The sequence below is a fragment of the Neolamprologus multifasciatus genome, chromosome 10 (assembly GCF_963576455.1).
Source record: "Neolamprologus multifasciatus chromosome 10, fNeoMul1.2, whole genome shotgun sequence".
In the NCBI taxonomy this organism is placed as follows: Eukaryota; Metazoa; Chordata; class Actinopteri; order Cichliformes; family Cichlidae; genus Neolamprologus; species Neolamprologus multifasciatus.
Genome location: NC_140448.1, coordinates 6,420,249 through 6,439,442, shown reverse-complemented (window position 1 = coordinate 6,439,442; position 19,194 = coordinate 6,420,249). Strand labels below are relative to the sequence as shown.

At 44.7% G+C, this 19,194-nt stretch overlaps 1 protein-coding gene across 7 annotated transcripts in view; it reads right to left on the bottom strand.

Moving 5' to 3' along the window:
• Positions 1-644: 644 nt before the first annotated feature.
• Positions 645-19,194, bottom strand: part of LOC146509468 (phosphatidylinositol-binding clathrin assembly protein-like) — a 35,387-nt gene continuing 16,837 nt past the window's right edge. Inside the window, exons 10-23 of one of the 7 annotated variants that reach the window (XM_085175850.1) lie at positions 18,426-18,437; positions 18,181-18,266; positions 17,940-18,063; positions 16,265-16,395; positions 13,576-13,652; positions 10,358-10,435; positions 9,763-9,876; positions 8,703-8,804; positions 6,950-6,980; positions 6,774-6,873; positions 3,604-3,663; positions 3,264-3,365; positions 2,961-3,023; positions 645-2,715 (exon numbers count right to left, since the gene is read on the bottom strand). In XM_085175850.1, coding sequence (XP_085031976.1) covers positions 3,006-3,023; positions 3,264-3,365; positions 3,604-3,663; positions 6,774-6,873; positions 6,950-6,980; positions 8,703-8,804; positions 9,763-9,876; positions 10,358-10,435; positions 13,576-13,652; positions 16,265-16,395; positions 17,940-18,063; positions 18,181-18,266; positions 18,426-18,437 — 1,035 coding nt within the window. In that variant the 3' untranslated portion in view covers positions 645-2,715; positions 2,961-3,005. Of the gene's footprint in view, positions 2,716-2,960; positions 3,024-3,263; positions 3,366-3,603; positions 3,664-6,773; positions 6,874-6,945; positions 6,981-8,702; positions 8,835-9,762; positions 9,897-10,357; positions 10,436-13,575; positions 13,653-16,264; positions 16,396-17,939; positions 18,064-18,180; positions 18,267-18,425; positions 18,438-19,194 lie in introns of those variants that run through there. The other 6 variants (XM_085175851.1, XM_085175848.1, XM_085175849.1 and 3 more) reach the window with 6 other exon arrangements.

Here is a 19,194-nt window from a genome sequence, read left to right as displayed (position 1 = left end):
ACTATGCAGTTTATGAAAACTATGCAGCCCCTTCAGCAACTGAAGAATTTGAAAGTAAATTAAAACAAAATATAATTTTACATTAAATAAAAAAGTTTTAAACTTAATTAAAATAAAACATGTCTTAAATTAAAATAAGTAAACTGTCACATTTGGACAGTGAAGGAATGTCAGGATTGTTGCTCAGAAAAAGGATCAACATGCTCTGAAGTCAGAGCACAAAAACCTTTTTGTAACAAAGTATCGATTTCTGCTGTCCCTGTATCCATACATTATTAGCAAACAAAATATCACCATGCTACACAGTATCCATTTCCCCACCCCTACTATTCATTTATATTCTCTGTAAAGGATCACAAATCACTTCCTGTTATGATGCACCATGTGTTGATAAACCATTAGTTTGTTTGTTCCCAGTATTTGTTCATTTTAAGTCTGAATGTTGGATAGAAAGAGCTCGTGTGAATGAGGCGTTTTGTGTAAAGTGAGTTCTCAGAGTAGACGAGCGCTGTATAAGAACCAGTCAACGCTCCTGTCCAATCACATTAATGCAGCTCTGCAGCATCACTGTTGGACACAGTGAATGAACTGGAACATTAGCGGGAGCTCAAAACGGGACAAAGACGACAGAGAAGCCGCACAAGTGTGGAAATGTGTACTTTATAATCTGAGTGACAAAGCTAATGCAGTCATGTTTAAACAGTCTTTCATACCTGCAACCACCCATCCTGTGACTGGCAGCATGACGTCTACATACACAGAGCACTGATCAACAGCTGCTCTCCTATGTCTCCACCCACACACACACCTGCCCCACACACACACACCTGTAAGAGTAAATGTCAAGCATCAAAAGCATAAATGAGTTTTCAGTGCAACACTGTCCTGATGACTACATGCAGAATGATGGTCAAACAGCAGACTCGTAGAAACTGAGTCCAGTGGTTTGCTGGTACTAGGGATGGGTGTTGAGAACCGGTTCCCACTGTTTCAATTCCTTGGAATCGTTTGCCATTTTTGCAAACAATTCCCTTATCGATTCCAGTCGCCCCGAATGACGTCACCACGTTGCGGAGCGTCATTTACCTGGCAGGAAACATGGCGGCTCAAACGCTAAAAAGTTTGGTTATACTTTACGAGAACGGATGACAACAGGGCAACTTGCAATACTTGCAAAGTAGATATTTCATTTAAGGAAGGAAACACTACGAATATGCAAAAGCATTTGCTCACAAACACGCGATGACCTTAAATAAATGTCGTGTTTTTAATTCCGCTCCGGACTCGTGAATCTCAACCCAGCAGCAGCGGTAACGTTTGCACGTCCTCTCCCGTTAATACGGCAGGTAAATAATCAACTAACAGTGCAGATTATGTTAGCGCGATCTGCCTCATTACAAAACCTGCCATTACTGTGCATTTAGGTGACCATGATGAGAGAGACAGACAGAGTCTGGCTCAGATGCTGGCAGTTCTTGCTGCAGTCTACCGTAGCGTCTCCTTTCAGGCCAGGATAGACGAATGTCACCGAGCAGTGACTAAGTTTGTGGTCAAAGGCTTGCACCCATTTGCCACAGCAGATGCCCCCGATTTTCGGTAAGTGAATGTGTTTAATTGTAGGCAGGGACATTATTGGATATTCTTGTGTAATTGCTACAGAAGAATATTTATTTTATTATTTTACATTCACAATTTTTTTTCCTGGGGACCCTGTGACACCCCATTGAAGAGCCGTAGGTTGGATCTGTTAAGATCTCACTGTTGGGTTTGTAAGGCCATGTTACTCCTAAATTTCTATCTTGTTCAAAGAGAAGATATAAAACAAAGATCTAAGCTAATCGACCTTAGTGTTCTCCTTTTTTTAAAAAAAAATAATCGATAAGAGAATCGATAAAGAATCGAATCGTTAAACAGAATCGAAAATGGAATCGGAATCGTGAAAATCTTATCAATACCCATCCCTAGCTGGTACTAATGAATGATCACGTTAACATCTCAGTGTCTCTGAGCCACACAACCAGAATACAAAGACGATTTAGTGCCATCAAACATCTCTTTATATTAACTTCTTTTGTTTTTTAAATAATCTCAATCACACAAAATCCAATTCAATCAAGAATAATGATGAACCTGAAGACGCTCCCTAACAGGAGGTCAGAGAGTTTTTGTTTTTAGTCTGTGGGAATTATAAATAAATACAAACACACAAGGAATGTCTACTGCAAACAAGATATCATAACAGGAGTTTGCTTGTTTTGCTAACATGATGCTTAAAGAGGTTACTCATAAACGATCATTGAAAGAATCGACTCTCCCAGCCTCGCCTGGACAGGAGAACGAAACAGACAAATCAAACAGCAGGAGGCGTGGCCACAAAGCAGCGTGATTTTCCCCGCAGATAAAGCAGTGATATCAAAAAGCTCTTCCTATGGAGGTCGAGTTTCTCTTAATCAAAGACATGGTCAGGAAATGTCCCGTTTGCATGATTTGAAATGGCAGCAAGCACGATTCTCTCCTTTTACGACTTGGATTTAATCAGAGAGGCACAACAGCCGCTCCAAGTCACTGAGATCTTATTCAAGACGTCTTTTTCTGAGCCGTTCGTTCTCAGAGTTCATTAGAGGCAAACAGGAAGTTTGCCTGGATAATCGACTCTGCTGTGAATCATCCTCAGATGTGAACGACGCCCCCTCTGGCTGGTTACATGAACTGCATCTGGAAGGACGTGAAACAAGAACAGAGCAGAATTTAATAAAAACACATCCGAACAGCGATGTGAGTGCAGAAGGATTCACCTGCTTTTACTGGTGAACACTGTGGAAAGATTAACATGTAGGGTCCACTGTGGGAGTGGATGTTACACCTGCTCCTACCTGGACACAGGATTTAAGAAGATTTATGTTCAGATGGTGTAATGCAACAAAAAGCTTATATGTGTGTGAGCCATGCATTATAATCACCAATAACTTAATGAAAATACAGCCATGCAGCATGCTCAGTGTCAGTCACTGAAGTGATTCAGTCTGAGAAACAACAAACAAATAACGCATCGCAAAATTACCTGAAGACTTTTTCCCTTTTGTATGTTTTTGCAGCTAAAGTACAAACAAACTGCAGCGCATGTAGCACGTCTGTGCTTCCATCATGGTTTAAAGGAGACGTGGCAAACTAGTCCAGCCACGTGTTGACTACAACCCGCTCTGCTTAATCGACCTCTTGAACTTAATAATTATAGTAACGTTGTGGACACTGACATCAGTTACCTGAGCACCAGGATTGGGCCCAAAGGGGTTGGGTGACCTCATCACAGGCTGAGTATACATCATAGCAGGCTGTGTGATCATCATGGAGCCCATTCGGGGAGGCTGATGGGGAAAATAAATGATATGTATTAATTTACATTCCTTCATCCAGTCATCATGTAAATTAATCGACTCTGATAAACAAAGCCAGCTGTCCTCACATTTTCACAGATTTCTTCCCTCTAGGAAAAAGATAAAAGCACTAAAATCATCTTCAATGAGACGATAAATTCTCACCTCAGACTCACAGTCATTACTGTGAAATGGTCCCTGCCTCAAAGTGTGCGAGCAGCAGACTTACCATTGCGTATGCCAACATGCCCGCTGGTGTGGCTGCAGGGAACGCCACAGCAGATGGCGCCTGCAGTAAGACACAAACAGATGATCATCTCTCTGTAACGAGGACATCAGCAGGCAGTGAAGTCCTCGTCCAGCACAGACAGTCGCTCACTTCACACTGATCCGTCTCACATATATTACTGATGACGTTGACAAATATTTAAGGTGATTTAGGAAAACTGGCTTATTACAAATGCATGCTGGAGCCTGAAGCACATGAAGCAGGACACAGCTGAGCACAGTGCATGAACTCACCAGGCTGAGCTGCTGATTTTATTCTATCGAACAGTTACGCTTTATTCTCCGTTACAGGAACTAAAACGTTGATTTTCTGTGTCGCCACAAACATCACATATGATGGTGTGTGTCAGTGTGTCTGAGTGTGTCTGAGTGTGTGTCAGTGTGTGTCAGTGTGTGTCTGAGTGTGTCTGAGTGTGTGTCAGTGTGTGTCAGTGTGTGTCTGAGTGTGTGTCAGTGTGTGTCAGTGTGTGTCAGTGTGTGTCTGAGTGTGTGTCTGAGTGTGTGTCAGTGTGTGTCAGTGTGTCTGAGTGTGTCTGAGTGTGTGTCAGTGTGTGTCAGTGTGTGTCTGAGTGTGTCTGAGTGTGTGTCAGTGTGTCTGAGTGTGTCTGAGTGTGTGTCAGTGTGTGTCTGAGTGTGTGTCAGTGTGTGTCAGTGTGTCTGAGTGTGTCTGAGTGTGTGTCAGTGTGTGTCTGAGTGTGTCTGAGTGTGTGTCAGTGTGTGTCAGTGTGTCTGAGTGTGTCTGAGTGTGTGTCAGTGTGTGTCAGTGTGTGTCAGTGTGTGTCTGAGTGTGTGTCAGTGTGTGTCTGAGTGTGTGTCAGTGTGTGTCAGTGTGTCTGAGTGTGTCTGAGTGTGTGTCAGTGTGTGTCTGAGTGTGTGTCAGTGTGTGTCAGTGTGTGTCAGTGTGTCTGAGTGTGTGTCAGTGTGTGTCAGTGTGTCTGAGTGTGTGTCAGTGTGTGTCAGAGTGTGTCAGAGTGTGTGTCAGTGTGTGTCAGTGTGTGTCTGAGTGTGTGTCTGAGTGTGTCTGAGTGTGTGTCAGTGTGTGTCAGTGTGTCTGAGTGTGTGTCAGTGTGTGTCAGAGTGTGTCAGAGTGTGTCAGAGTGTGTGTCAGTGTGTGTCTGAGTGTGTCAGAGTGTGTCAGAGTGTGTCTGAGTGTGTCAGAGTGTGTCAGAGTGTGTGTCAGTGTGTGTCAGTGTGTGTCAGAGTGTGTCAGAGTGTGTGTCAGTGTGTGTCAGTGTGTGTCTGAGTGTGTCAGAGTGTGTCTGAGTGTGTCTGAGTGTGTCAGTGTGTGTCAGTGTGTGTCTGAGTGTGTGTCAGTGTGTCTGAGTGTGTCTGAGTGTGTCAGAGTGTGTGTCAGTGTGTGTCAGTGTGTGTCTGAGTGTGTGTCAGTGTGTGTCAGTGTGTCTGAGTGTGTGTCAGAGTGTGTCTGAGTGTGTCTGAGTGTGTCAGAGTGTGTGTCAGTGTGTGTCAGAGTGTGTCAGAGTGTGTCAGAGTGTGTGTCAGAGTGTGTGTCAGTGTGTGTCAGTGTGTGTCAGAGTGTGTGTCAGTGTGTGTCTGAGTGTGTGTCAGTGTGTGTCTGAGTGTGTGTCAGTGTGTCAGTGTGTGTCAGTGTGTGTCTGAGTGTGTGTCAGTGTGTCAGTGTGTGTCAGTGTGTGTCTTGAGTGTGTGTCAGTGTGTCAGAGTGTGTGTCAGTGTGTGTCAGTGTGTGTCTGAGTGTGTCAGAGTGTGTCAGAGTGTGTGTCAGTGTGTGTCTGAGTGTGTCAGAGTGTGTCAGAGTGTGTGTCAGTGTGTGTCTGAGTGTGTGTCAGTGTGTGTCTGAGTGTGTGTCAGTGTGTCAGTGTGTGTCAGTGTGTGTCTGAGTGTGTGTCAGTGTGTCAGTGTGTGTCAGTGTGTGTCTGAGTGTGTGTCAGTGTGTCTGAGTGTGTCTGAGTGTGTGTCAGTGTGTGTCTGAGTGTGTCTGAGTGTGTGTCAGTGTGTCTGAGTGTGTGTCAGTGTGTGTCAGTGTGTGTCTGAGTGTGTGTCAGTGTGTCAGTGTGTGTCAGTGTGTCTGAGTGTGTCTGAGTGTGTGTCAGTGTGTGTCTGAGTGTGTGTCAGTGTGTGTCAGTGTGTCTGAGTGTGTCTGAGTGTGTGTCAGTGTGTGTCAGTGTGTCTGAGTGTGTCTGAGTGTGTGTCAGAGTGTGTCAGAGTGTGTCAGAGTGTGTGTCAGTGTGTGTCTGAGTGTGTCAGAGTGTGTCTGAGTGTGTCTGAGTGTGTGTCAGTGTGTGTCAGTGTGTGTCTGAGTGTGTGTCAGTGTGTGTCAGTGTGTGTCAGTGTGTCTGAGTGTGTGTCAGTGTGTCTGAGTGTGTGTCAGTGTGTGTCAGTGTGTCTGAGTGTGTCTGAGTGTGTGTCAGTGTGTCTGAGTGTGTCTGAGTGTGTGTCAGTGTGTGTCAGTGTGTCTGAGTGTGTCTGAGTGTGTGTCAGTGTGTGTCAGTGTGTCTGAGTGTGTGTCAGAGTGTGTCAGAGTGTGTGTCAGTGTGTGTCCGAGTGTGTCAGAGTGTGTCTGAGTGTGTCTGAGTGTGTCAGAGTGTGTGTCAGTGTGTGTCTGAGTGTGTCAGAGTGTGTCAGAGTGTGTGTCAGTGTGTGTCTGAGTGTGTCAGAGTGTGTCAGAGTGTGTGTCAGTGTGTGTCAGTGTGTGTCAGTGTGTGTCTGAGTGTGTGTCTGAGTGTGTCAGAGTGTGTCAGAGTGTGTGTCTGAGTGTGTGTCAGTGTGTGTCAGTGTGTGTCTGAGTGTGTCAGAGTGTGTCTGAGTGTGTCAGAGTGTGTCTGAGTGTGTGTCAGTGTGTGTCTGAGTGTGTACTGGTTGTGCGTGCTCGTATGCAATAATCTGATCCAGACCATCACAGTTTGATGAACAGCTATAAGTAGATTTTATCAACGATGTCACAACAACGAGCTCCTGGTCCGTCAGCACTCAGTTTATTGGCTCCTTTCTTCACGACATCAGTTGGTAAATACCAGGTTGTTCCTCTCCAGCACATCCATCCATTTCCTTTCTTTTGGCTTATTCTACTGTCACCTCTTTATAACGAAGCCATTCAAACATGTGATGCAGGTTGAGCAGGAGCAGCAGCCTCACCATGGTTGCAGGGTTCCAGGTGGTGGAAGGAGCTGTGTTGGGCAGCCAGTTGGTTCCTCCAGTCAGCTTCTTCTCATCCGACTGATTCCAGTGAAGATCGCTATAGAGAGAAAGAGCTCGTCAGGTTTATCAGCATTACCAGGAAGTTAAGTTCAACACGACTGAAGTGCACTTACTTCTTCGCTCTGCCGTTCCCAATCCCAAGATCTGAAGAAAACAGTCAAATAATGAATGTATAGCATGAAACCATTTTATTCATCTATTTGTTTTTAAATAGTTTTTATGGGGAAAAGCTGATGTTACAGTCTTCAAACCTTTACAAGTACATACTTTAACTTAAAAAAGGGGGAAAGTACAGCTAAAAGGAAATGTAAGGAGTGAACATAGCAAAGACCTGGCTGATCAGATTTGACCCAGAGGTAAAGTGATCTGTGTGTGGTGTGCTACTTTTACACCTGTGGTCTAAACTGACATATTTTTAGGTATACTGCTGCTAGGGCTGGGCGATATGGCCTAAAATTCATATCGTGATATAATTTGAAGCATGTACGGTAACGATATATATCACAATATATTCTTTTCTTCTGTATAACGTATTTTCCACACTATAAGGCACACTTGCAATCCTTTAATTTTCTCAAAAAGTCAAACAAATACTGAGTTAAAAACGGTCTAAATTCTTTCATCTTTAATAAAATCATCAGCGTTGCTGCTTTATCAGGTGTAACAATTAAGTTTTACATCCATGAAAACAGGATTTATTAAATTTAACAGCGTTAGAAGTTAGCAGGAAGTTAGCTCGCTAGCTTCCACCTAAACATTTCATAGCATGTTCTGACTGAGAGATTTCTGAAAGAATTCAAACGTACAGCTCTGCTGTCACTTCCAACATAAATGAAGACAGAAAACTAAACAGCAGTGACGTTTGTAGGGTTACTGAAGTTGGGCTAGCTGGTATATAATGTTGTGCTACGTGATTGCTAGCTACACAGCTATGTTAGCATAACATTAGCACAGTGAAGCTGGAGGATGAACGACAACTTTTTTCCACTGGATAAAAGTTAACGTGAGGGTTCCTGGTGGTTAGAGACAAATGCAATCGCATAGCAGGATGCTATACACGGACCAAACTTCAGTCAGGAGAACAACTGAGATCATTCATCCACAATACGAGGTTAGTCATTAATATACTGCAACAACATGGGAACAGAGCAGCTGTGAGAGAATTCAACATTAATGAATCAATGTTACGGAAGTGGAGGAAGCGAAGTTTTTGGCTTTCCCCATATTTCAAAAGTGCTTCATCTCTTTGCTGTGACTGTCGCCATAATTTGCAGATGATAATGGTTTTAGCCGCTGCGATGCTTTCGACCAAAGGCGCAATTTGATGACGTCATCAACATGCTCTATCGCGATAAAGCGGTATAGTCAAAATCTCTATCGTTGGCCAAATTTATATCGTTTCTATCGCCCACCCCTAACTGCTGCTACTATGGCTGCTGCCAATAATAACAGTGACACAAAAACCCTGTCAAAGTAAAAGCATTTGTTTTTCCTCACTAACAATCTGACAAGTTCAGAAAACATCCAGAGACAAACGTGTCCAACACTGAAAATTTGGACTTCTGGAAAAGTCTCAGGAGCCGAGTTAAGATCAGTTAAGACTGTAAATGTGAGCTTGAGCTGGGAACAGTGCAGAAGAACAAGCAGAGGAAACATAGCTAATGTATCTACAATATATGTACGAGGTATTTATATTCATCCAGCATCATCCAGTATGAGTCACAACAGTAGGATAACTGATATTAGAAAAACATCTTTCACTCTTTATCTGGGTTGGATACACTGATCTTTACAGCAATGTGTGTAATTTAATATATTCTGAATTCTTGGGGGAAAACAAGCAAACGTAAAAGGAGAAAAACTTACTGCCAACAAGATTAGCGAGCGACGAATCCAGATCATCACATACCAGCTTGGGGTGGGGCTGCTGGCTGTTTAAAGCCATGCGCTGATGTGGTGAGGATGCCACTGTAGGTTTGAGGATGCCACCTAAAACATCTTAATCAAATTGGGGCAGGACAAAGGGAAAGGAAGGTAAGGGAGGGTTGACAGGTTGGGGGGCCAAGAACAGGTAACGATGACACAGTAAAGCAAAGACACGAGGTGCACACAGAAAGAGAGAGGGCGCTGAGTCAGGATGAGGCAAGAAGCAGGGACCTTAAAAATGATCAAGACAGAATAATGTGTTGATCCAACTCACCCACACATGCACAGCCCAGGACGGGTGTTTGACCCAGGACGGGTGTTTGACCCAGGACGGGGAAAGGAAGGATGGGGTGATGGTGGAGGTCGTGAGCACAACGAGGGTGAAAACGATTCAATTTACAAACATTATTCTTGACACATTAATGATGACAAACTGGTAAAGCTGAGGCTTAGTGTGAGTAGTTATTAACCTCATCAAATGCCCGTCGCAGTGGCACGTGGTTCAATACTGGGACCAGTGCTTCTAGTTACAGCAATGACACTGCACCACTGGTTACAACGTACATGTTGCTTTTCATTTTTGATGTAAAACACAGACAGCACACACGCTACAGGTCAACATGTTTACGACAGCAGCACACGACACAAAAGTCGACATTTGTGTCACATTTTCACCAAGTCCTGTCTGAAGTCGTTACTCTACTGTAATGAGCACAGTGAACTCATGTCATGGTAAAAATGTGATTCTCCCATTAAAAAGAAACATGAAACTGATCTCTCTCATTTGTCTAAGCAGGGAAAAATATTTCCACCAAAAACTTGATCACTCACTGATTCTACAACATTACCCACTGAGATTTTAGGACAATCTTAATAGCAAAGATCAGTTTCATTGTCCACAGAATACCCAGCAGGTAAGATACGTACTGCAGACATCACAGATTTATATTTCTAAAGGCACTACTGACATGAAATTCTCTCCAGATGATACAAAACTCACCTGTGGAATCCAAGTTGTTGGCATTAGTGTTGTTGCCAAACACCGAGTCAAATTCTGCATTGATGCCTCGCAGCTTCTGTGGCTGCTGAGGAGCCGGGGAGGCCGTGAACCCTGCTGAGGAAAAACACTAAACTCTATCAGAGTCCAAACATTAATGATTCCAACTGGTGACCCACATATACATGCACAACTGTCATACTGACAGTTTAAAAGTACTAATACATTAATGCACATGTGTTAATATCACGTTTGGGCTCACAGCGGATTCTAACCCTGCTCTGAATTTTCCACACTTCATCATACTCGCTGTTACTGTGCTATTTATAGTGTTTCACTGGAGTGCATCTACTTGTCATCACAGATTAAAGCCCCAAAGCAGAGCCCAGGGGAGGAGGAGGAGTCTCGTTCATCTCATATTACTTTAATCACAGCGCACTGAAATGTTGTCCAGTAGTCCAAAATCACATTGCCCACCCAAACTTTACATTTCTTTACATTTCTTATATTGTGCAATTACCAGCTGACACATGAGTTTCTTGGATAAATGTCTCAGGATGAACGAGTGAGCTGTCACACTGTAACAGGCTGAGCTTACCTGTGAACAGACCAGCTGCAGCAGGCTCAGAGTGGAACAGAGCAGCGGTGCTGGACGGGCACGGCCCACAGAAAGAGTCTGACTCACAGCAGCAACAGCACACATGCAATAAGAGAAGACGATGAAGATATGAGATCAGGAAAAATACACCAATGAAAGAACAGTGAGAGCACCAACAAGCCGCTCCAGGCATCTCCTACAGCAGCGGTCCCCGACCCCCGGGCCGGCACCGGTCCATGTTTGGTACCAGGCCGCGAGAGTTGAGGCTCGGGTGTGAAATTCATGATTTTTAGTTTATAGTTTGACCTCTAAAAATAAACAAGATCATCATAAATAACTGCACATGTTCAAAAAGGAGTAGGATATGCATCACGTTAAGCCCCAAGCAGCTGGTCTAAATATGATACACGTCTGTTAAGAGCTTTACGTGTTGCATGTAAGAAAAGTATAACTAAGAAATGGTCCCTGCAAGATATACCGACCTTGTCATTATGGTGGGATATTACGCTAGAGATTTATAGGATGGAGGAGGTAACAGCTCATGTCAATGACAGGGTGGGTTGGTTCCATTCGTGTTGGGATAAGTGGGTCCTATATGCCAATACCCATGAGCCGAATCTTCTTTTCAAAGCTTGAAACCACCAACCGAGCTAACTGGTCACTCCCGACTGTTTTTTTCCCTCTTTTTCCTTTTTCTTTCGTTTTGTTTTGTTTTTCCTTGTAAATTGTGTTGATTAATGCCTGTAATCACCTTCGTGAAGTAATAGTTTAGAAATAAAGAACTGAAACAAGCCCCAAGCAGCTTTCTATAATAATGTAGTTCCCACACCATGAACAGTTGACTCTGTAATACTTCACAGGTGGTATCCTGTCACGGTACCACAGATCCTGAGATCCTGTTCTTTCAGTCTGGATGCTTACGCACTTTATAAACCTGTGTTTGTGAACACATGAATGAATATATCTGGATGGGTGCTTTTGGTAACGTAGTGTAGCGCTGCCTCTTCCCTATGCTAGCTGGGGTAGGCTGCCCTGCAGTCCTGATGAGGATAAATATACTGTAGCTGTCTCTCGCACAGGCAACAGGCAGTCACCTCACAGACACACAGGAGGACAAATTACAAACACAAGGGTTGTAAAAGCAGTTTTATATAAATTATTGCTGTTTAGGGAGCTCCAGTCATGTTCTTGTCTGTGCGACTCGCTATGACAGACAAATGCATCTCAAAACATCTGAAAAGCTTAAAACATTTAAAACATGATTTCTTCTTCGTCCTGAGTTGTAATAATCTTGCATGTGTCCACTAATGTTACCATCGATTCCATTTACAAACCAACAGTGTGCTCCACATCCTCCTCGCTGTGTTTCACTTCAGCAGCAGTGGTGATGTCGGCATGCTGATTCAGCGTTTTGTTGAGCGACTGTAACCCATATACATGTTCACCTGGACGCAGCGTTTTCAGTGTTTTCAGCGTTTTCAGCATTTTCAGTGGGAGAAACGGAAACCTGCTGTGATTGCAGCAACTCTGTGTGAATGGTACTCATGGCCATTGATCAGTGGTTGTTGATTTTTTATAATGATGATGAAGGTGACCTCCCAGCCCATGGCTCCTTCAGTCGTGCTGGTTTCAGTCAGTATGTAAACGTCCTGCTTATAAACCTGCAGTCAGCTGAGACTGAAGACGTCCAGATGAACAGGATCAACTTTTGGGGACTTACTTAGCTGGATGATCGAGCATCAGGACGATGTGACCCATATAATTATCTCAGGGATTAATAAAATATTCTGACAATTCTCAAAGAGTTTTACTCTATAAATCACAGACGAACTCTCAGCTTGTTCTCAGTTCCTCTCGTCTAAATTCATGGTCAAAGGTAAAAACTGCACTTATGGAGTTTTTGTATCAAACTGAGCACTCAAAGCACTTTTACTACAGAAGCCTTTTAAACCACTGAAACTCAAACATTCATTCAATGTTTGAAAGTATTTTTCTAACAATCACACTCTGATGTATACGTCAGGACGTACAGATGTGTGCACCGCTGTACAGATGTGTGCACCGCTGTACGTGCTGAGCCACACCAGTGGTGATGTTCAGAATATCAGTACAGGATAGTTGGACAGTGTGTGCTTATAACTAGGGATGGGTACCAGTTCTGACATAAACGGTAGTAACCAGACCGAAAAACAGCGCACATTTCGGTGCTTTTTTTTCCCCTGAGCTGTGACACACTTTAGATTCTAGCCAATCATTTTACGTTTCCGAGGATAGTAGGCGGGTCCAGGTACGTCCGTTCTTTTAGAGCAGAGCTACAGATTAAAATGCCCAAGGTGAAGCGGTCAAAGTCTGGCTGTACTTCACAGCAAAAGATGCAAACTCAGCAGCTGCAACAAGTGCTTTAAGCTGATACTGTGATGCTGTCAAAGGAGGTAACACCTCAAATCTGATGAAACACCTGGCGACGCATAGTGTTTTTTTAAAAGCCGAGAAATGCGCCGTATTTGATAGCTTGCTGCGAGACCTCACACCGAGCACATCTACTGCAGGTGTGGTGCCTGTTATCGACCCGGAGTTAGCAACATCCCCCAAAAACCCGAAGAGGAGAGTCCTGGCCCCTAGCCCTGCCAGTGTAGCAGAAATGATGAGGATGATGCAGCAGCAGCCGTTCTTCTCTGCGTGAGTAGCTTCATGTTGTTCGTGTGTAATTTACGTTGAGTAGGCTAACCACGTTATTACATTAATGCATGTAAGGTGAACTAGCAAACACCATCATAGCTACATGCAGCTGTCTTCTTGTTTGATGGCAGATACTCCCTTCACCCTGGACAAAAAGGCTAAAATGACCAAAGAAAAAGTGGAAAACAGTTAAACATGAGAGGTTTTTGGACAAAGTTTGTGTTTTTTCCATTGTTTAAGCTGCTTCCAGCCAAGAGTGATACCATATATGCCCCATAGCTGCAGAAAAGGCTAACATTGTTATCTTTTTACAAAAAAACAGCTGAACATGAGAGGTTTTTGGACAAAGTTTGTGTTCTTCATTCTTTAAGCACCGGTTTGAGCACCGTTTAAGCACCGGCACCGTTTCAAAAGTACCGGTTTGGTACTGGTATCGGATAAAACCTAAACGATACCCATCCCTACTTATAACTGTGTGACATGTCTTAATGTGGTGACTGTGTACGCTGAAGTGTTTCCGAGCAGAAAGGTGTCCTCACCTCCCCATATGTTGGTGGAGAGAGGCTGCTGGAAGGTCGGCTGGAGGTCCAGTAGGTCACTGGCTGCGCTGAAGGTGCTGCAGAGAGCGAGCAGGAAAACCAGTTAATGAAATAAATAAAAACAATCCTCCACTTCCTGAGGAAGAGTTACATTTTCTGTTAAAACTGAGGTGTTTTTGTTTTTCATCTGCTCTTAACAGGAACTGGGTTTTACTGTGTGTGTGTGTGTGTTTATTGCCATATGCACAAGTGGTTATGCAGAGCAATGAAATTCTTACTTTGCAACTCTTCACACAGCTAAACAACCATGTAAAATAAGAATAAACTCTGAAAATGATAAAGTAAAACAGCACGTGTAGCTGATGTGTGGGTGTAGTCAGAATTTAAAGTGTACTGTCGCGCTGTCACGGGGTAATATATACGGGATATGCAATATTAAAATTGTTTTATTGTATGAAGTTGTGAGAGTTTCTGTCTCTGCCCGGGTCAGGGCCCGCCCTCCATCAACCTTCCTGTAACCATCACAGAGACATCTAACAAACGTCTGCAGTGAGAAGAGCTGGAGAACGACGAGCCCTGATAAGATTCACTGCTATTGGCTAAAGACGCTGACGGTACAAATGAACCAGCTGCTGTGGGACGAGGATGCTAGCTGAAGGCCGGACAGTCCTGTCCCATCAAACTACCAACAATAATCCTCCTCAGCACCACAGCTGCTGTCACGCATCACGCTGGGTAAGATAAACAGGCACATGGATCAATGCATGGTTGAGGCACTGAGAGGAACTGGCAGGAATCCCAGAGGGACAAACATCAGCTTCTGAGAGACAGAAGACCAGACTGACCAACGCGTCCATCGCCTGGACGAACTACAACAAAGAGGGGAAGGCTGGCCAGCACAGATGGCGCCCATGTTCTAATCATGTCTCCGTATTTGCAAAGCATGCTGGGACCCGGTGAAGAGCACGAGCAGCCGCAGAAAACAAGCTAAGCGAGCTGAGGCACAGAAAGAACAAACATTCAGTCGAGCACTAAGAATCAGCCACAAACCCATCGGTGGATTCATTATTACAGTCGCACACAACTACCCGGCACATGACGGCTGTCAGGGAGGCCCAGGTGGCAGCGTTTATCATCCTGATCCTAGATCAGCTGAGGCTTTTACTGAAGGAACACCGCCACTGGTTCCAGGGAGGCTGGAGGAGTTGGAGGGTCAGCCCCTCACATGTGTCACAGGGCTTCACAGCCCGGCCCCATGAATGGAGAAACCAGGGAATTGAACCCAGCCTTCCTGGAGCGATTCGTGGAGCGGGAACGGCGGAGTGGGTCGGCTGCAACCAGCTGAAGAACCTTGACATCAACATCAGGCTGGCCAAGGAGCACCTGTCAGCGCAGCCAGGGTCCTGCTAGAGCGGGAGTCAGCCGGTCAAAGCCCTGAGGAGGTGCCACGTGTCCCAGACTCAACCAGCTCCAGCAGAGCACCAACTAACCAGTCTGCAAGCCCCAGAGGCTACGGACATCGCACCCCGCTCACTGGGAGCTGCATGAGCTTTGAGGCAGGAGTGGTGAAGTGTGGGCGGACACTACTGCAGAGAACGCCCACGTACAGAGGTAGAGCAGCCCTTCATCACATGGTCCAGGAGAGATATACAGTCCTCCAGTAAGGAGCCATGGGGCTGTAGATGCCTCACCACCAGTAGAAATTAAATATGGGGCAGAAAGTACAGAGTTAAGGCTGCAGTTAGAGACAGAAACAGATCAGCGCAGGTTCAGCTGGTCAGTGGGGCTTGTGTAGGGTTGTGCTTGTCTGTGCTGAGCTCAGCAGTGACGGCAGGTCGTCCGATACTGACTCTGTGTCTCCATTGTGATGACCATGGCACATGAAGAGCGATGTTGCTGCAAAAGCATTCTGCAGGTTTGTTCTGTCCCGGCCTGGTTGCACCACACTGACCATAAGAGACAAACAGTCAGGTGCTGTGCTGGGGATGGCAACAACAGAAGAGTCGCAGGGCGCGGTGTAGCCCCATCGTCTCTGTGGTGAAGGAAGATGTGTCTTCACAGTGTGGACTCAGCGTGAATGAGGTGTCACAGTGTGGCAGTCGAGGAGCTCCTGGAGGGGTGAGGTGCTGCTTGATCACGATGCTGGAATAAACCGAGGGCAGATTCCCTCGTCTTCTCCACACCGTGTGGACTGTAGCAGTTCGTCATACGTTCGGCTTATTTGGAGCCCTTTCCAGTGCCTCATGGACCAATCCGAAAGCTGCATGTGCCACCACCTATCTGGATCAAGCATCCATAGTGATGAAGACTATGCAGCGAATAGTCCTGGAGTCCTTGTGGTGGGTGGGCTTCATGGCCCACCTGAGTAAGTGTGGGGCTGGATGGAGTTACAATATCTGGGGTCCTACATGGGGGGCAGGTGGGCCCTCAGATTGAGAAAGAAGTGACTCAAATCCATCGAATTCTGCCTCCCAAGACCAAAAACCAAAGAGGTGGGCGGTTCTTGGGCTGGTTGGCTTTTAGTACCAGTTTGTAATGAACTTCCCCTCTGCCCAGCCCCTGACTGCGATTAAGGCGTTAGGGGATCACCCCCCCCCCCCCCCTCATGGTGTGTGATTGTAAGAAATTATTTTGTGCAGTTTGTGTTATTTTCCTGGTTATAAAAGTAGGAGACAGGTTATGTCCTCACCTGCTGGTCGAGGTGGTGGTTGAGAAGGGGTCAAGAACAGGGGCGGAGTCTATGGTCCCATCCAGAGAGACGGGGGAGGAGTCTGTGGTCGCTGTAGTGGGGGTCTTTTGGAGCTCTTTCAGACGCTGTTCCTGAAATCATCATGTGAGTGTTAGCAACATAAGCTAATCTGGATCCAAACAAGTTGTCTTTGCAGGGTTTCTTTTGAAGGATGTGAGAGAAGCAGCCCAGGAGAGCCAAACTACTTCTAACCTATAACATCGCAGATATGCATCACATGTCCTCCCTATAAACGACATCACGATGACGAAATGGGAACAAAACAATTTAAACATGTTTTTGATGATGAAACAAGAATGATCTTTCTTTTTTAAATTTGGTGTTTGTTTCACCCAATAACACTTTGTTGTGTGTAAGTATTTTTTAATTAAGTCATAAGCAACCAGAAACAAAACAAAAACAAACAAAATATCATTTTTTGTGCACTTGTTGAAACCTGCAACCATATCACCTGCAGAACGAACTTTCTAACATTACAAAATCAAATGTTAATATTTAATTTGTTAGTTTTGTTTGAGATCATTTCTTTTGTCACACACATAATATTTTCTTTGCTAATTGTTTTTGCACATCTACCTGCTGTTACCCTAATTATACCTTTACAGCTGTGTGTCATGATGCTGACAGTCACAGAGATTCAAACATTTCAAAAGGCAAAGACGCCCCATCACAAACACAACCAGGTAGAGCTGCACGATTAATCGTTAGAAAATCGCGATCTCGATTCATACTTATGTGTGATCTCATTTCCAAATGACAACAATTTAAAAAAAAGAAAAAAAGACGACGATTGTACCGCATTTTGATCCGGGACGTAATCTGCATGAAAACAAGCGCTCACTCTTCCTGCTCAACAAATGACGAGGGCGGAGCCTTATACCACGTGATACAGAAGCTGGCTGCTAAAATTAGCAGGAAAAACAACGGAGAGCACGTCAGGGATGACGAGAAAGTGACAGGAGAAAATTCATCCCGGTCAACCACCCAAACATCAATAACGGGAACCTTATACAGCGCTTCCCTATACCCGTCGAACTCCCGCAGGCACAAAGAAATTACGGAGGCTATTACTTATCAGCTGACCAAAGATATGGCTCCATCAACACTGTGCAAAACGAGGGATTTAGGAAAACGATCAACACCCTAGACAAACGCTACACAGTGCTGCAACTATTTTTCTATTGTTGCTCTACCTGCTCTATACACGCAGTGTCGAGACATTTGTTGTTTTTATGTTTATTTATTGTTTTTATGTTCAGTCTCAACTGTTACGAAGTTGATGTGCAGTTAATAAGTGCAATAAATATTTATACTGGAAAAGAAAATCGTGAGAGAATCGTGATTCTCATTTTATGCTAAATCGTGCAGCCCTACAACCAGGACTGAATGACTAATAATAAGACAATAATTTCCTCAGCAGGTAATAAGGTACTACTACTGGTATACCACCAGACTCCCAGTACAGGCAAAGCTACCAAACTGGGTCGCTGCTGCAGACGAACCCAAAGCAAATTTCTCCCAACGTCAGATCTACACAACGTGCTTACAGATGTTGCTCCTCTGGCCTCACGTGCATCGAGGAGAAGAGAATCTAAGAAGTGCGGCTGAAACGTACTTTCAGGGCTTTGAGGCGAGCCTGCTCTTCCTCCAGGGCAGCCTGCTTTTCCCTCTCGTCCACTTTGGAGAAAGACATGCCGGTGTTGGCCAGGGAAGAGACGGCACTGGAGAGGGTGCTCGCTCTGAATCACGGGACAAACAGGAGAAGAAGAAGAAGACTAGCATGCATAATGCTTTGTGATCTCAGTCAGTGCAGAGCCATCAAATCGCTGCTAGCAGGGACCAGGAAACAGACCTACCTGCTGGCTGCTGTTGAATCTTTGACTTTCTTTCCCTCTAAAGACGCCAAGTGCTGCTCCAGGGCCTCCAGCAGACTGCTTGGGGCCTAACATGAATGTCATGACACATATTCAATTTCAAATGCTGAAGAAAAGCTGACAGGATGTTGTGTAGAGGAAATAAAAGCATGAAAACAAGCCGAGTAATTGCCAAGAGTCCACAAACAGCTTCAAATACAGAGATGGAGAAAAAGCCAGATACTTACACACACTGTAAACTGAAGAAAGAGAAACAGAAGAAAGGAGAGATACAGGAAATAAAGGTGGCCAAGATATTAGGAACACATGTGCAGCAAAGCCAGCATACTGTGATTTAATGTAGCTGCAGAAACAAAATCTGCAAATATGCTGCTTTTAAACATAAGGTCTGATATGCAATAAGACAGCCTGGATTCACACCGTTACTTTCTGCATGACATGCATTCATGAGTGGGTGTGGCCTGTCTGTAAGTGCAGCACCAGGACTGGACGATAGAGTTTCTAAAACATATCAATATAATAATAATTATAATAATGATGATTGCATTTATATAAAGCTTTACAATATCACTATTCATTCACTCTCACATTCACAGGCAGCTACAGATGTAGCCACAGCTGCTCTGGGGCCGACTGACATATCGCACCATCGGCCCCTCTGACCAACACCAGCAGGCGGTAGGTGAAGAGTCTTGCCCAAGGACACAATGACCGAGACAGAGAGAGCTGGGAATCGAACCGGCAACTTTGCGGTTACAAGATGAGCTTCCCAACCCCCTGAACCACAGGACTTTTATACTTTTATACGAGATATAAGACGTGGCAATATTATTTATATCCACCTCGTTTATGTTGTGTCATAATTATACTTGTGGAGCCGCTCTCTCGTCCCCCATCGCTTCACCTGGACAGGATGGACACGGTCGCTATTGAAGCGGAGCTGGTTGGTCGAATATTTGGAGATGGTTTGGATTCAAAGTGTCAGCAGCAGATTAA